The sequence below is a fragment of the Trichechus manatus genome, unplaced genomic scaffold (genome assembly GCF_000243295.1).
Source record: "Trichechus manatus latirostris isolate Lorelei unplaced genomic scaffold, TriManLat1.0 scaffold00276, whole genome shotgun sequence".
NCBI classification, from domain to species: domain Eukaryota; kingdom Metazoa; phylum Chordata; class Mammalia; order Sirenia; family Trichechidae; genus Trichechus; species Trichechus manatus.
This window is the reverse complement of record NW_004444212.1, coordinates 1,337,330-1,357,021: the sequence shown is the minus strand read 5'-3', so window position 1 is coordinate 1,357,021 and position 19,692 is coordinate 1,337,330. Positions and strand designations below refer to the sequence as shown.

Sequence of the window (19,692 nt, the reverse complement as noted above, 5' to 3'; positions counted from 1 at the left end):
AGCACTTAACTACTGCACCACCAGGGCTCCCATGTAATAATGCTAACGGGCTAAATAAATCATGTCTGTGTATTACTGGTTTTCCAAAGCACCAGGTACAGAACTATACAACATGACTTGCTATGTTCTAACCTATTTTAGAAATTTAGAGTCAAATGGATCTCACCAAGGACAAATCTTAGGCTAAATGTTAGAATTTTCTGTGAAGTAATTAAATCAGTGAGCAAGTTTTTATTGGGTGACTGACTATTAAGTTTGTAGACTAGAGCATTCATTTAGAACGCTACTGGGAAGGTTGAACAGGGCCCTGGGTGTGTGTGGGGTGGGGAGGGGGGAGGAAATATATATTCTGAGGATCTGCCTATTAATTTCCTTTGAGCAAAATAAAGTTCTAATTTTTCAACTTTGCAAATCATTGACATAGAGAATCTTCTGGCTGCCTAGTTTTAAACCATCAGTGGTGTTTACCAAATCCAAAACTTGCGAGGAGTTCAGAGCCTTAACATCTCAACCCTTCTAAGCACTCTATATTGAGTTCTATAAATGAATTCTTTAATTTATTAAAGAATAAAGGGAAAAGTTTATTTATAGAGGAAAAGAATGCATTTACTCCTAAGCAGCCTAGTTTGTAGACACAGTATCTCTCTCTGAATATATTTGACTGCTTCAGTAGGAAGTAAGTGATAAAAATATCTCAAAAATACCTTTTAAGTACATTGTATTCAGTAGATTGTTTTCCTGTGGTAGTTGGAATGTTTGCCATTCAAACTGTTATTGTTGTCTAAAGAATTCAGGAAATCAGATTGGAAAAAAGCATCAAGACATGAGGGCATATTAAATATAAGCGTTCTAAAAGAAAAGGCCTATTTTGCTTTAGCGCAAGGCTGTCATTCCCCTGAGTCTTTAATTTTAAAAAGTACATATGAGATCTCTTATAAGAGAAAGCTACCCACAGATGGATGAGCTCCTACTCTGTTTAGAATGGATTTAACAAATGCCTAAAAATACGAGTCAAAACTTTACCTCTAAATGTAATACTGTCTCCAGAGTAATGTATTAGGACGATATTTGTGCTTATTTTGACATTGCTTAAAACAGTTTCAAACAGGAAGTTAAAAGGACTTCAAAGTCTGTGACATTTCTTAGATGTGATCGAATGACTCAATGTAAAAAAATTCTGTTTGATGGTAGAGTTGATGCAGCAAGTTAAAAGTCTGTTAGGTTCATCTTGTGAATTAGGAGGAATAAGACAGATATTATTTTTGGTTTAAAAACCTAAGTATGGCTTTAAAGGTTTTATGGTTTTTTTTTTTTTCCTTGTGTGAGTCATAAAATTGGCCCTGAAGGCAAATTCTGAAAGGAAATTTTAGAAAATGTTTTGGGCTGTGGCTGTTAGAGTAAGTGTTTAACTTTCCAAGGAGATGACTTCAACAGAAAAAACTTATGTATAAATTATAGTACATCTGTGTAAAATTAGTCTCTTGCCTTCTGAAAGGGAATTCTAAAAAATGTTTTGGGATTCGGCTATGTTGGAATAAGTGTTCGGTCTTTTAAGGAGAAGACTTCAATAGAAAAACCTCATGTTAATGTATAAATTACAACACTTTTGTGTAAAATTAGTCTTTCTAATTTCATAACATCTTTCCTATTAGTAAAAGAGAGCTTGAAACTGCAGTTAGTAGTTATTTTTCCACTGTGACATGGGCTTAATGACTTTACACATTAAAGAATGAGTCACTTCCTACCTAGTGAGCATATATGTGCAATAAAAGAACTTTGAATGCAGTAATGATAAAATTATCCTTTTGTATTTTTTAATTACTTTCTTTGTCTCATGTATCCGTTCTACACAAAATGATCAAATTATTTTTGGAAAACATTTCACTTAAAAATATGCTTCGTGGTTTTTAGACATTTACTATGTGATCACTCTAGAAGCAGAGGGATTTCTAAAAACATTTTATTAAATGAGTGTTTAAATTTGTAGAAATCATAAAAGGAAAGGCGATCTTTCCGTTTCCAGTATGCATACTAAGTAGTAAAATTTTATGTGATTGTTGACTGAGGAGCAGTTTCTATGACAGCAGATATTTAGGAATAATCTCCAAGCTCATCCTATCAGATATGCACAGCTGAGTCTTAGTCCTGAGTTAGACTAATTGTACTTTAGCAACATCAGTTTCATCCTCTTAAGCAACGAAGTGGCTGGGAATGACTCTTTTCCCCTTAACGTGTTACCCTCTAGTGGATTCCAATTCATAGTGAACCTTAGTCTCTTATTTACATACCAGTTGAATATACAGACATTACCATGGTGGGATACTGGTGTGGGGGATTAGTAGATCTTCATTTTGTTTTGGCAGAGCTTTATGGTTAGAGCAACTACATATCCTGACTTGCCCAGAACAGTACTGGTTTATGACTACTGTTCTGACCTAATTATTAATATTTTTTTTGTTCTCAGAAGTATGTGAGTTGAGATGGTAAAACATTATCCTGTGTAGGGTTCGTGTTCACACAGTTATATGGGGCTTGCAACTTGGAACAGGATTGCCATAAATGGTAGTTTGTGGAGTATTGTTCTCATAACTTAGCAGTGGCATGCTGTGCTGTCTCTACAGAGTGAAGTGTAATTCTCAACAAAACCTTGGGAGTTTGCGAGTGATAGAGATAATTAAAAGGACAACCCTCAGGCTAGGTTATGGGGGTATCAGTGGTTCAGTGGTAGAATTTTTGCCTTTCATGTGGGAGAGCTGGGTTCGATTCCCAGCCAATGCACCTCATGCGCAGCAATGCTGCTGAACAGATTTCAATGGAACTTCCAGACTAAGATAGACTAGGAAGAAAGGTCTGGTAATCTACTCCTGAAAATCAGCCAGTGAAAACTGTATGGGTCGCAATGGTCTGATCCCTAACCAATCATGGGGATGGTGCAGAACCCAATGGCAGCTAACTACAAGAAGGCTAAGTCACCTTTCTATGCTGTCTGTCTATCTGTCTATCTATCTTTCTGTTGAAATCAGATTCCTGGAAGTTACTTAGAATGAGAAGGTGTGATTTTGCATTTGGTGCTAGAGCAGCAGGATATCTGTGTTGAGTGTAGGGTCTGCTTGTGTATACAGTTCACACAATAGGGAACAATAGAGATCATGCCCCTGATAAGCAGGGCCTTTCCAAAGGTAAGGTCTGGAGCAGCTCACACTCTTGCTCATTACCCTCTCCCTCCATGGTGACACCTACACCCAGTTCTAAACGTTAAATGGAATCAGGTGAAAATATACACCGTGTAAGGTTTTGGGAAAGAAAGGAGATGTTGATAAAAAGACAAAACAAATGAACCTTAGAGGTAGATAGAGGTGTGTTTAATAGTTCCGCTTCTTCCCCTTGAAGACCTTAGGCCAGTTAGGGGCAGTCCTTATGCCTGTCTGCTTAAGGGCTGGGAGAAAACATAGATAAAGGAGTGGGCTGGGGACTTGGGATCCTCAGGTAAAGTGCAGATGTGTGAATAACTCTTGCCAGTATTAGAACTAGCCCTTCTTAACTTTTCCTTGGTCTTTTCATTCCGTACTGTTTTTTCCTTTCCTATTTGCCACTAGATTTGACACGCATACATATACATGCATACAGACACACTTATGTATATGTTTGTGTGTGTGTGTATATATATATACACATATATATATTATATTTTTTATGGAAATTTTACATTTATAAATATGAGTATACAAATTAATCAACTGTAAGGGTGCTGGCACTGTATGGTTAATTTATACGCAAGGTGCCATACTCGATGGGCCATTTTGTTTAAAACAAACAAACAAACAAAAACTTAATTTTTCTTGCCTCTTGCCCTGCACTAGATAGGGAATATGAATCCACAATAATAATCTATTGTTATAAAATTTTCTAAACGTTTAATGGCTATTCCTTTTTAAGGTAAGGCTCTGGAAAATGAGTCATCACATAGATAAAGATGCACATGGGGCATTTCTATATTTCTTGGTCTTGTATATTCCATGGAGAAAAGAAAGATGCCTTTAGAGTTGAAAGACAACAAGCATCCTTAAGTATCCAGGAGAAAGTGTGTACTGATATCCTAATTCACTAAAAGTCTCACCTCAGTATGGTAAAATGCCACTAATTGGAAGGTAAGGCAGATGGAATTATTGGAGTAATATTTAGCTGTGCTTTTTTTTAAAAAATATGTGTCTTTATAGATCTAAAGTATCATGGATTGCCGTACCAAAGAGAGGCCTGGATAGGAAAGCTTTTATGAATGCATTGTAATTGACAGTGATGTTTGCATATGAGTTCGTGCTGAATTATGCACAGCTTAGGGTAAATATGTCCCTTTTCAGTCACTTAGGAGCCATTAGGCAATAGGCAAACCACTTTATACAGTACTCTTTGGATGGGCCTAGGCTAGAATTCTCATTATTTGGTATTAAATTTAAGAGACTTTACTACAATTTATACTTTTGACTAACAGGTATGTCACACTGTGTCTTATCACCATTAGACTCTAAGAAACTTAAATTCACTATAATTTGTATTTCCATTTCATATGATTTAAGCATCAATTAATGTTAAAAAAAAGTTTAACCTACTTAAAAATTTTTTTTTTCTTTTACTAGGGTTACCAAGGTATGGTAGATGGAGGTTCTAATATTGTTGAAGCCTCATGGGAAAGCGTCTCCAGCATTCTACAAATAGTACGTGCTATGTCTTCATATTATTAATTTCTCTAAGTAATTAAGTAAATAAGTAACTCTGCTAGTTTGAAACCTTTAATACTTATGCTTCAGTAATACTTAAAGCAGATTAATGTGCTCACTGGCATTATTCTGAGCTACTTGCACAGAAAGAGAACACCTTTAATTCATCATTTAATTAGAAGGAAAAGCTTTACATGACACAAACTCTAGAATTATCCTTGCAATAAAAGTTATATGTCACATCTAATGTTAATCGTGGTACTTGTGGCTTTTTTTTTTTTTTTAAGACTAGATTAGTGTTGAGGTTACTTTCATTTGTTGGTACTATGTGTTCAGTTGCAAATCTCTGTGCCCTTTGGGATTTGTGTGTGCCACTAACATTAAGTATAATAAAGTCTGAGAATGACTCAGACTGGCAGCCACCAGGGCTGTGGGTTTATTAGGAACACAGCATCCCTGTTCTGATTTGAATCAGACAGGGCTAATTTTCTTGGTGTGCACAACAGATGGGGTAATTATCACCTCAGGCAAAATAGTTGCTTGCTTTTAATTCAAAAGAAACCTGTCAAAGTATTTTATGCTTAATAAATTCCCGGAGCACTTTAGTGAACAGCCCAAATCAGTTGAGAAATAGACTATGTGGAAATAATGGATTTCATGAAAAAGCTCTTATGCTTGTGGTTTAATCTTTTGAAAAGTATTTATTAATCTTTGGCTTATTTTGAGTACTAAATAGAAAGGAACCAAATGGGTACATTCACCCTGAAGATACTGGTGGGGTGTTCATTTTAATGCTGGCACAGACCTCCAGTTGGCACTTGGACCTCCTTCGTTCTGCTCTCCCTGTACTTCTCATCATCCCTGCATAGAGGTTGAAGGGAATTTTGACAGCCATCAATCATTAGGTAGAGCAGTATTTGAAAAATCAGACAGTATTGTCCCAATACCAGAGAGCATATAAAAAGAGCATTTCTATTCTGCTATTGTAAGGTCCCTGGGTGGTGCAAATGGTTTGTGTTTACCAGCTAGTCCAAAGGTGGCAGTTCAGACCCACCCAGTGGCACTGCAGAAGAAAGAAAGGTCTGGCAGTCTGTTTTCATGAAGATTACAGCCAAGAAAACTCTGTGGAGCAGTTTTACTCTATAACACTTGGGGTCGCCATGAGTCAGAATCAACTTGAGGGCAGCTGGCTTGGGTATTGTAATTGTGATAGGAAGTAGACCAGTGACTACTCTTTGTGTGTGTGTGTGAAAGGTGCCTTCTTCTTTGTAATTTAGTTATTCATGGTTTTATTCCTGAGTCTCTGCCCATGTTACCTACTCAGTTTTGGCACTTTTGAATTGCTGGCTTAACTTCAAGTTGTTATAAACACGTGACTCACTAATGACTGTTCTCAAATCAAGGTTCCAAGAAAAAGCTTATCTCTGCCTTGTGCCCTGCACTTTCTACCCTACCCTTTGCTGGGCCAAGTCATTCTTGCTTATATTTCCATTAACACAGGATCTCGTTTAGTAATGTATTAGTAAAAATAGTACTGATTAAGTTTCAGTTTGTATCTGTAACCTCTTTTAATGCTCTGACCAATTAAATGGTGGTAATTTTCATGTGAAAACACATGGATTTTCTTGATTTGAAATAAATATCCATAAATCAATATTAGTTATATGGGTGTACTATTTGTATGTATGTAAACAGATAGTGTCACATAAACCGTATAAATAAAGGCTTTTCAGTAAGTTATGTCTCCAAAGAAGGAGCCCTGGAGGCACAAGTGCTTTGCGATCAGCTGCTATCCTGAAGATCGGTGGTTCATATCCACCCAGGGTCTATGCAGAAAAAAGGCCTGATCACCTGCTTTTGCAAAGATTACAGCCAAGAAAACCCCATGGAGCAGTCCTACTCTAGCACATGGGGTCACCATGAGTCGGAATTGTCTCTGTGGCAACAGATTTACCCTCAGTAGAGGTCTGTCTTCAACACAGAAACAACAGTATTTATAAGGACTAAGTACAAATTGAAGATGTATGAATGCATTATAGACATATTATTCATCACTTAATTAAAGGAATCCTGCATTTTTCTAAATAAAACAAAGAATTCTTAATTTTTAAAAAAGTAAGTGTGAAAAATCATAATTTATCTTTCCAGAATGTTTGGACTATCAAATTTAAGTTTTCCTAAGATTTATCCTTTTAAGAAGGGTGGGAGGTATAGTATAAAAATAAATTCCTTTGCCTCACAGTTGTTATTCACTTTGCCTGAAAATGCAACAAGGTCTGACCAGTAAAAGGAGAAGGAGCCCTGATGGTGCAATTGTTAAGCGCTTGACTGCTAACCAAAAGGTTGGCGGTTCGAAATCCACCCAGAGGCTCTGTGGGAGAAAAGATCTGGCAATATGCTCCCAGAGATTATAGGCAAGGAAACCCTATGAGGCAGTTCTCTTCTGTCATATAGGGTCGCTGTGAGTCAGAATCGACTCGCTAGCACACAGCAACAAGGTGACACAGGATGGCTTGGTGGACAAGTTGCAAAGGGTCATGAGCAGTGGTGGGACTAGACTTTGGCTTCAATGTGCATATGATGAGTCCATCGAGTGTTGGTACAGTGTCACCAGAGGTGGCTTTCTGGATTGCTTTTGTAATTTTACAGACTCTTGTACTCTGCATATTTATCTAATGACTCCCATTTGTTTGTGTTTCTATACCCTGTTTGTCTACCACTGAGCATGATGTATGTGTCTTCGTCTGTAGAATTCTGGTATGGGACTAAAAATGGGAAAACCACAAACTTTTGTAGTTGACTAATACAAAAATTAAAATGAGGAAAACCTAATTTTGAAAGCCCTGTGTCTATAGATCAGCAGTGGCAGGTGCTAATCTGTCTAGCTGTCTGTCTAAATTGAAAGTGTTAAATAAACATAATTTTGTTTCTTTTCTAGGGAGGGACAATCATCGGCAGTGCACGTTGCCAAGCATTTCGTACTCGGGAAGGTCGCTTAAAAGCTGCCCATAACTTGATTCAGCTGGGAATTACGAATCTGTGTGTGATTGGTGGGGATGGAAGCTTAACAGGGGCCAATATCTTCCGGGAGGAATGGAGTGGACTGCTGGAAGAGTTGGCCCAAAGTGGTACATTTCTGCTTTAGCAGTGATGGTCTCGTTATTTTCTGTTTGCTTTCATTTCTCTTCCCTTGCCTTCAGAGAGCTTTTGAATTCATATATTTTTTTCTTTTATCCATAGCAGAAGTATTTGTGGTGGTGGTTGTTTTTGTTATCACTGCAGATCTTACAATTCACCACCTCAAGACTTAAGTTTGTGCCTAAATAACGATAATAATGAGAATGAGAATAATATGCATTTAACCTTACTGTGTGCCAGACACTTTTCTAACCCTTTATGTAGATAATTTTATGTAATCCGCACAGCAGCTGTCTGAGATGGCTTTTTTATTTATCCCCATTTTACAAATGAGGAATTAGAGGCCCTGGCTGAAGTCACACAACTCTAAGAGTTGAGCCAGGATTCTCATGAGCAGTGGAACTCCAGTCTGCACCTTTAGTCTTTATACTATATATTTCCAGCACACTAGTGTCTTTAAGCTTAAGTTGTTACAGGACTTTAATTTAGATGATAATTGTCTGCCGTTATGCCATACTGTATCATCTTTGAAACTACGTAAGGATTTCTAAGATTCCTATGTGTACCATAGTTTTTAATCTTTTAAAGTTGTCATTATAAAATATGACCCATGAAAGTGTCTTGTTTGTACTAATAGCAAATTTATGAACAACTGAAACTTGAAATAAAACAGTTATCCCCAAATTTTGTAAAACATATTTAGGGAATGAAGAATGGCTGTCAAATTGTAACCAGCAAGGGCGTAACAGTATTTTCTTGTCCGTCTTCTTCTGGGCCAACGTGGGTTCGTTGGTACCATGGACGTGGAATAGTCATCATGAGTTCCAGACCTAAGGTTCACTCCCACTTTTGATTTGATCATTTGCTTATTCTAATTTAATATATGCAGACCTGCCCAATTCCGGTCTGTATTTCGTCTGAGTGCTAAGTAGACACTTACTGACTAACTAGCTCCCATGGTTCTGTAAGAAATCAAATATTAAGATTATATGATATTCTTAAGTATTTAATTCTATAATTGTAACATATCCCTATCCAGAGGCATGACGTTCTGTGAAGTTGCTGCCAGATAAAATTCCGATCTTATCCATGGATTGCAACCTGTGGATCCATTTCGTCTTCCCTCCCTCCCTCACTGTCTTTCTTCCTGCCTAAAATTAAGTATTCTTGTCCAAGTATCAAATTACATCTCATATTTTATGTGATTACTTTCACCTTTGTCTGTCTTTTATTTCCTTAAATATACAGAATTACATTGTATATAATTCCAAGAAAATAAAATAGCAAATAACAATTAGAAAAATAATTTAGAATAATTGATATTGTTTACCACTGTTCATTGTTTTCAGTCCTAGTTGTTGGCCCATAGAAGCAGTGACTATTACCAGTCATGAAGTGCATTATTAATAGTTTTGTCTTTCAATGCAGGCAAGATTGATTCAGATGCTGTGAAGAAGTATGCGTACCTCAACATTGTGGGCATGGTGGGCTCCATCGACAACGACTTCTGTGGGACAGACATGACCATCGGCACGGACTCAGCTCTGCACAGGATTATTGAAGTTGTTGATGCCATCATGACCACGGCGCAGAGGTGAAGGGACTTAGAAAAGTCAGCGGGAAGTAGACATGGGCAAGTGATGTGCTAAGGCTTAAATCTATTGGCTCAACTTCCAAAATTTTAGAATGTTCCACAGATGAGTATTCTGGTACAGATCTTGTAATTTGAGTATTAGAAACCATTACAAGAAAATTGTTCTCAGGTTTATTTTTTTATTTTTAATTTTAAGACTTGCATTTTTTTCTGATCATAAGAGTAAAACCTGTTCATTGGAGAAAAATTGAAAAGCAGAAGAAAACAAAATACTTATTATCTAAAGTCTTGCCCAAAGGTCTCCTGAAGCAGTAACAAAAAGTAGAAACTATGGTGGCACAGTGGTTAAGTGCATGACTGCTAACTGAATGGTTGGTGGTTCGAACCCACCAGCCACCCTGTGGGAAAAAGATGTGGCAATCTGCTTCTGTAAAGATTTCTACCTTGGAAACCCTATAGGGCAGGTCTGCTCTATCCTGTAGGATTGCTAGGAGTCTGAGTTGATTCCACGGCAATGGGATGGGTACTTATTGGGAATGTGTGTAAGCATTTCCTTATTGTTATATTTCTAACCTATAGATTTACAAAAATGTAGATAAATCAGTTGAATTTTATCAAAGGTGATACAGATTTGTGACAAAACCATCACCAAAACCACTTGCTGTCGAGCTGATTCCAACTCTTGGCAACCCCATGTGTGTCAGAGTAGAACTCTGCTCCATAGGGTTTTCAATGGCTGATTTTTCAGAAGTGAATCACCAGGCCTTTCTTCCAGGGCATCTTTGGGTGGACTTGAATCTCTAACCTTTTGGTTATCAGTCAAGTACATTAATTGTTTGCATCAACCAGGGACACCTGTGTAGTATTCTGGAGTTTTTAAAGTACTTTTCAAAAATCTGTGTGAAATAGTAAATAGAGCAAATGTCTCACATTGTATTGATAAGGAACTTGAGACTTGGAAGGTACCCAGATTGTAAGATCTCTTGATTTCTTTGTTTATTTTTCCCATTCCACAATAGTGCTTCATTGGACTACTTCAGCCCAATAACATACAAACTACGTGGCCCTCCTGAAATGCCATCGGAAACCACGTGATTTTGTTAGTGTTTGAAGGATTGCTTATAGTAGTTAGATTTTTCTGTTCCATGGAAAGACACAGTTGTTGGAAAATGACTGAGTTGACTTTCTACTCACACGTTTGCTGTTGGTTACATCCAGCCCGTTGTTCTTAACATGAGAGGTAGCTGGCTTTGCCCAATATAGTCATTGCCTCAGAAAGAGTGTAGAAAAGGTGTCCTGTCAGTATCTATTATGTCTTAAAGCACAAGCAAATACATATTGTAAAATCTGTACCTAGAAGTGCACTCGCTGCTGAGGCCCCTTTACTCACAAAGTTTGAAGTGGCTATTTGAATAACATCTGCTTTTGTAGAAAATGGATCATTTTTTGGAAGTTTAACTACCTGCCATAATTATGAAATAATGTTACTGTCTAACTTGGCTGTCAAAGTATGTTTCTCTTTGCTTTTTTATGCTGGTCACAACGTTAGTAAGTGTATGCTACCTTGTGTCTTATTTTCCAGCCACCAGAGGACCTTTGTTCTGGAGGTTATGGGGAGACACTGTGGGTATGTATTTGCTGAAGCGTTTCAGAATGAAAGTAAACTTAGCAATCATCTCCTCCTGAGCCCTCTACTTCCAAATTGTTGATGTTCTCGTGGAGAATTCATGCGGGATCCAGAACATGAACCCAAGTTTTCTGATGCATAATCCAGTGTTATTTCTGCTGAAATCTAAGCTTTGGGTTCCCAACAGTAAACATACAAGAAGGTGGATCCTCGATTTATTGATCTTTCTTGTTATTTCCAAATAGATATCTAGCCCTGGTTAGTGCCTTGGCCTGTGGTGCAGACTGGGTATTTCTTCCTGAATCCCCCCCAGAAGAACGCTGGGAGGAAAATATGTGCGTTAAACTCTCAGAGGTAATTTCCCATCTTACTTCTACTTATTACAAATTATTCTAACTGGATTGCTTTCATCATGATTTTTTTTTTTTTTAAATTGTGCATTTGCTGAAAGTTTACAGCTCAAGTTAATTTCTCATACAAAAATTTATACATATATTATTATGTGACCCTAGTTGCAATCCCTATACTGTGACAGCACATCCCCCTTTCCACCCTGGGTTTCCCGTGTCCATTCACCCAGCTCCTATCCCTTTCTGCCTTCTGATCCTGCCTCTGGACAGGAGCTGCCCATTTAGTCTCCTGTATCTGCTCTTCACAATTATTATTTTATGTGTTATAGTCCAGTCTAATCTTTGTCTGAAGAGTTGGCTTCGGGAAGGGTTTTAGTTCTGGGTTAACAGAGCATCTGGGGGCCGTGTCTTCTGGGGTTCCTCTAGTCTCAGTCAGACCATTAAGTTTGGTCTTTTTACATGAATTTGAGTTCTGCACCATTCTTTTCTCCTGCTCCGTCAGGGACTCACTGTTGTGTTCCCTGTCAGGGCAGTCATTGGTCGTAGCTGGGCACCATTTAGTTCTTCTGGTCTCAGGCTGATGGAGTCTCTGGTTTATGTGGCCCTTTTGTCTCTTGGGCTAATATTTTCCTTGGTCTTTGCTGTTCTTCATTCTTCTTTGTCCAGGTGGGTTGGGACCAATTGATGCATCTTAGATGGCTGCTTACAAGCCTTTAAGACCCCAGACGCCACACACCAAAGTGGGGTGTAGAACATTTTCTTGATAAACTTTGTTATACCAATTGACCTAGATGTCCCCTGAAACCATGGTCCCCATACCCCTGCCCCTGCTATTCTGTCCCTTGAAGTGTTTGGTTGTGTTCAGGAAACTTCTTTTTTGGTTTAGCCCAGTTGTGCTGACTTCCCTTGTATTGCCTGCTGTCCTTCCCTTCACCTAAGATAATTCTTGTCTACTATCTAGTTAGTGAATTCCCCTCTTCCTCCCTCCCCAGCCATCAAAGAATGTTTTCTTCTGTGTTTAAACCTTTTCTTGAGTTCTTAAAATAGTGGTCTCACACAATATTTGTCCTTTTGCGACTGACTAATTTCACTCAGTATAATGCCTTCCAGATTCATCCATGTTGTGAGATGTTTCTGGATTCATCATTGTTCTTTATCGTTACGTAGTATTCCATTGTGTGAATACACCGTAATTTGTTTATCCATTTGTCTGTTGATAGGCACCTAAGTTGTTTCCATCTTTTTGCTATGGTGAACAGTGCTGCAATGAAAATGGGTGTGCATATATCTATTCGTGTGATGGCTCTTATTTCTCTAGGATATATTCCAAGAAGTGAGATTGCTGGATCCAGTGGTACTTCTATTTCTAGCTTTTCAGGGAAGTGCCAAATTGATTTCGAAAGTGGTTATAGCATTTTACATTCCCACCAACAGTGTATAAGTGTTCCAGTCTCTCCACAACCTCTCCAACATTTATTATTTTGTGTTGTTGAGATTAATGCTAGCCTTGCTGAGGTGAGATGGTATCTCATTGTAGTTTTGATTTGCATTTCTGTAATGGCTAATGATTGTGAGCATTTCCTCATGTATGTGTTAGCCTCCTGAATGTCTTCTTTGGTGAAGTGCTGGTTCATATCCTTTGCCCATTTTTTAATTGGGTTATTTGTCTTTTGGTTGTTGAAGTGTTGCAGTATCTTGTAGGTTTTAGAGATTAGACCCTGATCAGATATGTCGCAGCCAAAAATTTTTTCCTAATCTGTGGGTTGTCTTTTTACTCTTTTGGTGAAGTCTTTTGACGAGCGTATGTATTTAATTTTTAGGGGCTCCCAGTTATCTAGTTTCTCTTCTGGTGTTTGTGCATTGTTAGTTATGGTTTGTATTCTGTTTACGCCATGAATTAGGGTTCCTAGCGTTGTCCCTGTTTTTTCTTCCATAATCTTTATCGTTTTAGATTTTATATTTAGGTCTTTGATCCATTTTGAGTTAGTTTTTGTACATGGTGTGAGATATGCGTCTTGTTTCATTTTTTTGCAGATGGATATCCAGTTATGCCAGCACCATTTGTTAAATAGTCTGTCTTTTCTCTATTTAATGGACTTTGGGCCTTTGTCAAATATCAGCTGCTCATAGGCAGATGAATTTATGTCTGGATTCTCAATTCTATTCCATTTATCTGTGTATCTGTTGTTGTACCAGTACCAGGCTGTTTTGACTACTGTGGCGCTATAATAGGTTCTGAAATCAGGTAATGTAAGGCCTCGTGCTTTATTCTTCTTCAATAATGCTTTACTTATCCAGGACCTCTTCCCTTTCCATATGAAGCTGGCGATTTGTTTCTCCATCTCTTTAAAAAATGCCATTGGAATTTAGATTGGGATTGCATGGTATCTGTAGATCACTTTGGGTAGAAGTGACGTTTTCACAATGTTGCATCTTCCTGTCCATGAGCAAGGTATGTTTTCCCACTTATGTAGGTCTCGTTTGGTTTCTTGGCAGTAGTGTCTTGTAGTTCTTTGTATAGCTCTTTTATGTCTGGTAAGATTTATTCCTAAGTATTTTATCTTCTTGGGGGCTATTGTAAATGGTATTGATTGGTGATTTCCTCTTCGAAGTTCTCTTTGTTGGTATAGAGGAATCCAACTGATTTTGTGTGTTTATCTTATATCCTGATACTTTGCTGAAATCTTCTATTAGTTCTAGTAGTTTTCTTGTGGATTCTTTGGGGTTTTCTGTGTTTAAGATCATATCACCCGCAAATACAGATACTTTTACTTCTTCCCGACCAATTTGGATGCCTTTTATTTCTTTTTCTTGCCTTATTGCTCTGGCTAGGACCTCCAACACAATGTTGAATAAGAGTGGTGACAAAGAACACCCTTGTCAGGTTCCCGTTCTCAAGGAGAATGCTTTCAGAGTGTCTCCATTTAGTATGATGTTGGCTGTTGGCTTTGTATAAATGCCCTTAATTATGTTGAGGAATTTCCCATCTATTCCTATTTTGCTGAGAGTTTTTGTCGTGAATGAGTGTTAGACTTTGTCAAATCCCTTTTATGCATCAATTGATAAGATCATGTGGTTCTTTTGTTTTATTTATGTGATGGATTACATTGATTGTTTTTCTAATGTTGAACCATCGCTGCATACCTGGTTATGAATTCCACTTGATCATGGTGAATTATTTTTTTGGTATGTTGTTGAATTCTATTGGCTAGAATTTTTTGAGGATTTTTGTGTCTATGTTTATGGGGGATATTGGTCTGTAGTTTTCTTTTTCTGTGGTGTCTTTTCCTGGTTTTGGTGTCAGGGTTATGCTGGCTTCATAGAATGAATTTGGGAGTATTCCATCTTTTTCTTTGCTCTGAAATACCTTTAGTAGTAGTGGTGTTAACTCTTCTCTGAAAGTTTAGTAGAATTCTCCAGTGATGACGTCAGGGCCAGGGCTTTTTTTTTTTTGTTGGGAGTTTTTTAAATTACCTCTTCAATCTCTGCTTTTGTTATAGGTTTATTTAGTTGTTCTACCTCTGTTTATGTTAGTTTAGGTCAGTAGTGTGTTTCTAGAAATTTGCTCATTTCCTCTAGGTTTTCAAATTTGTTGGAGTACAGTTTATCATAGTATGCTGTTATGATTCTTTTAATTTCATTTGGGTCTGTTGTAATATCACCCATCTCATTTCTTGTTCAGGTTATTTGCTTCCTCTCCTGTTTTTGTTTTGTCAGTTTGGCGAGTAGTTTATTGATTTTGTTGATCTTTTGAAAGAACCAGCTTTTGGTCTTGTTAACTCTTTCAATTGTTTTTCTATTCTCTATTTCATTTATTTCTGCTCTAATTTTTATTGTTTCCTTTCTTCTGGTGCCTGAGGGCTTCTTTTGCTGCTCTCTGTCTGTTGGAGTTTTAGGATTAATGTTTTAATTTTGGCCCTTCTTTTTGGATATGTGAGTTTATTGCTATAAACTGACTTCTGAGCACTGCTTTTGCTGTGTCCCAAAGGTTCTGGTAGGATATGTTTTCATTCTCATTTGATTTTGTGAATTTCTTTAGTCCATCCTTGAGTTCTTCTGTAACCCAGTAGTTTTTGAGCAAGCTGTTGTTCAGTTTCCATGTATTTAATTTCTTTTCCTTGCTTTTTCTGTTAACTGATTTCTACTTTTGTGGCTTTATGGTCAGAAAAGATACTTTGTAATATTTCTATGTTTTGGATTTTGTTAAGGCTTGCTTTGCAGCCTAGTATGTGGTCTATTCTGGAGAATATTCCATGTGCGTTGGAATAGAATGTGTACTTGGCTGCTGTTGGGTGGAATGTTCTGTATATGTCTATGAGATCAAGTTGGTTGATTGTGGCATTTAGATCTTCCATGTCTTTACTTTATTGAGCTTTTTTTCTGGATGTGTTGTCCTTCACTGAGCTTTAATCATGATTTTTAATGGCTTTTAGAATTTTCAATTTGGATGGTTTGAAACAAGTTTTCTGATTCTAAAATGAATTCAAGTTTGTGTTTCATATGATCTTCATATGTTGACTATTCATGTATCTATCTACTTGCTAATCTTGCAAAGTGTATTGCAACAGAGAAACATCTAAAACACACTGTGTGTGCACGCGCACATGTACATGTATGTATGTATAGTCTTACCTGCAAATCCTTGTAGATTGTAGACTTTATATACTGCAATGTCAGAAATGAGAAGGAGAAAGGAAATGTTGAGGTCCGCCCCTTCAAATGTTGACAGAGTTAGGACTGATGATTTGTACTAACTTATATGTGAAAGGAAGGAGCCCTGGTGGCACTGTGGTTAAAGCACTCAGATGCTAACCAAAAGGTCAGTGGTTCAAACCTACCAGCCTCTCCATGGGAGAAAGACGTGGCAGTCTGCTTCCATAAAGATTTATAGTCTTGGAAACCCTATAGGGCAGCTCTGCTCTCTCCTATAGGATTGCTCTGAATTGAAATTGATTTGATGGCAGTGGGTTTAATTTTTTGTTTTTATATGAAAGGTTGGTGGTTTGAACCCCTCCAGTGGCTGTGTGAGAGAGAGACCTGGCGATCTGCTCCTGTAAAGGATTATAGCCTAAGAAATCCGATAGGGCAGAACTCTGTCACATGGGGTCACTATGAGTCGAAAATAGACTCAATGGCACCTAACAACAATAACAATAATATGTGAAAATACTTGATATTGTTATATCTGTAATTTATTTGTATTGATCATTAATCTAACACTGCAAGAATTTTTTAAAATATTAGCCAGAAAAATTGACTTGGGAAACGAGGCCCCAGAGCATCTCCAAAAGCTTACGTGTTTGTATTATATGACCCTGAGCCTGGGGCAAGCTCAAGTCACTACTGACACTAGGATTCACTGGTCCACACAATTACCTTCAAAATTTTTGTAGGAGGTTCTTTCATTTGGGACTTTATTAAAAAAACAAAAACAAAAACACATCAACTGAGAATGACTAAATTTCCATTACAGAACATGGTTGCTGTGTTCATTTTAACGTATAGCTAAACAACTGCTGTACATATGCATGGTAGTGTAGCAGCAGCAACCACAAGTATTTCAGCAGTGAGCATCTGGCTGTTAATGTTCAGTGACCGCTGCCTAAACACCTCTGTTCTGGTCTTTGTATTCTTTCCCATTTCCTTTTTTGTGTCCCATCTGTCTTCTTCCCATGTCGGTATGTAATATTACCTTAATAGAGTCAGTTGGGGTGTAATAGTAATTGCAGAGAATTCTTGGCCTAAAAATATTAGTGAGTTGGTGGGAAGGATATAGGGAAAGATGACAAGAACCTCTGGCTTTGTAAGGAGATTAGAAGTGTGGTTTGCTTGTAGAGACTTAACGGGAAAATTCTGGTCTTGTGTTCACTCCTATCCTGTGGATCATTGTCAAAAACCACATAAGCATACCCTTCACCCCCCAGAGCTGATTAGGGTATTGATTTTTAATCTGTTGTTTGTAGTATAATGTAATCTACCAGATATCCACAGACCTTTTCCATTTACTCTGTCCAGTAATCCTTACCCTCCCTATACTCATCCCTCATTCCGCATCCCGTCTACTTACCCAAAAGTACTTTTTACTTTCATCTCATATTATTGGGGGTACTAGTTGTGAAGTTAAAGTCCCTGAGTGGCACAAATTGTTCGTGCTCAACTGCTAACCTAAAGGCTGGTGGCTTGAACCTACCCAGCATTACTGCAAAAGAGTAGGCCAGGTGATCTGCTTCCATAAAGACTACAGCCAAGAAAACCCTATGGAGCAGTTATACTCTGCACACATGGGGTCACCATGAGTCAGAATCAACCAATGGCAACTAACAACAACTTAGAATCCCATGGGCAAGAGATTTGGTTGCTATGCAATGCGTACGCTGCCCTTGTTTTCTGAGGGAGATAGGTTTCTAGCAGGGCTTCCACCTGTAATTTTTCCTGTTCTGGTTATCATTCAGGTTCACCCAAATTTTAAAAATTCAGGTCTGTTCCGGTTTTGCTTACTAGGCCATGACTGAACCCGGAAGATTCAGTTAAAAGCCCTGGTTTTAAAGAATGGTTTAAGAATTTGAGGATTTTGATTTTCTGTTTCCTTAGAACCGTGCTCGAAAGAAAAGGCTGAACATTATCATTGTGGCTGAAGGAGCTATTGATTCCCAAAATAAACCTATTACATCTGAGAAAATCAAGGATGTAAGTGTATATAATTTCTTACTTTTCCTCTGTTACCTACCTGGAAATATGAGATATTAACACTATTGACAGGATTTTGGTTTAGAATATTGCATTATTTTTAAAAAAAAATTCTTCTTGATATTTAAACATATCTTCCTAATGAATCATCACATTAGTGGAATGAGAAACATATAGCTGCAGACTTCTGGAGAGTCAAGGCTTCCTGCCTTCTGTTGGTAATATTCCTAAGGGCTACATGAGCTCCCCCGACAAAAATAGAGGAAACACAGTAGAATAGCGAGTTGTGTTCTTTGTAATAGAAAGTTCTAGCTCTTAAATATCTACTGCTCTGAGAACGAGGAGGATTAACCCTCTGGCTGCTGGGCCCCAGGAGTCTCTATTTGTGGCAGTAAAAAAGGTGGCATCTGCCCTATTTCCATCCTTTTGAACTGGAGCATCAGCTGAGCATATTGTTACAACAAAGAAAGCCACTGTGTTACTGAATCATTGCCTTACTCATGGTCCTGAAGTGAGAACAGACAATAGGTTTTTGTTGCTGAAAGACTCACTCCGACTGGCGCGTGCTCGTCTAGACAGGACTGTTAGTGTTATCCGGCCAACTCTCCCTGATTGCAGAGGGGACTAGACACACTGAGGCACTAGACACTTGAAGAGCAGGACAGACTCTGGTTGAAGCTGCAGGCCAGGGCAAAAGAGCTGTCAGCTTGGCTTTGCATGTTGCTTTCTCTGTTATGTTTAGTCACGGTCAGCTGTTGAGCAAAAACATGTATTTTATGTATTCCAGTACCAGCTGATGGCTTGAATATTAAAACATTGAAAGATATCTGCCAGTAAGATGTCTGCCAAGAAGATACCTGCCAAGAAGTAATCAATAAAACCAAGGCAGGATTTTCTTTCCCACTTCATTGGAGTCCAGATTAAGCCATGCGATATTAGACCAAGAAGGCACAATAGAATTCGTGGTTCAAGCCCACTGTTTTTATACGAGGGGTGAACCGGGTGCTAGAGAAGTTAGGTGCTCTGTCCTGTCAGCCAGCTGGTATTCAGGAAGGCTCAGGACTGAGGCAGAACACCTGGGTTTTACTAGACCACACCCTTCAAATCACAGCTATACAAATTTAAGGTGATTCCAGAGATATATTTATAGAGTATTAGTAACACTTTAACTATAAGCTATAGAAATAGTTTTCTTTTAGTCGTCTTACTAATGTTCATTTGCTACATGGGAGAAAAAGGCTTTATTTGATATTAAAAGCATTCTCTTAAAAAATAAATTTCAGTTAGCTGTTATACTTTCCTTAGGAAGTAAAATTTAAACATTATAATATTTTCATTTAGATCTGAAGAAAGAGTAGCAAAATTGTTTCTCAGTGTGCAGTGCCTATTACCGAATATAATTTGATATGCCTGTGTTGTGGTTCTGCATCTCCTAATGGAAATATTTTTCTACAGTTAGTAGTTAAGCAGCTGGGGTACGACACTCGAGTGACAATACTTGGACATGTGCAAAGAGGAGGAACTCCATCAGCTTTTGACAGGATTTTGGTAAGTAAATGTGTAGATTATCAAACATCTTCA

The 19,692-nt window shown here is 37.9% G+C and overlaps 1 protein-coding gene across 1 annotated transcript in view; it reads left to right on the top strand.

Moving 5' to 3' along the window:
• Nucleotides 1-19,692, top strand: part of PFKP (phosphofructokinase, platelet) — a 98,857-nt gene that overhangs the window by 29,223 nt on the left and 49,942 nt on the right. The window contains exons 3-9 of the mRNA XM_004390026.2: nt 4,635-4,712; nt 7,654-7,843; nt 9,282-9,447; nt 11,030-11,074; nt 11,320-11,428; nt 18,016-18,111; nt 19,567-19,659. Of these exons, the coding sequence (XP_004390083.1) occupies nt 4,635-4,712; nt 7,654-7,843; nt 9,282-9,447; nt 11,030-11,074; nt 11,320-11,428; nt 18,016-18,111; nt 19,567-19,659 (777 nt within the window). The remainder of the gene's footprint in view (nt 1-4,634; nt 4,713-7,653; nt 7,844-9,281; nt 9,448-11,029; nt 11,075-11,319; nt 11,429-18,015; nt 18,112-19,566; nt 19,660-19,692) is intronic.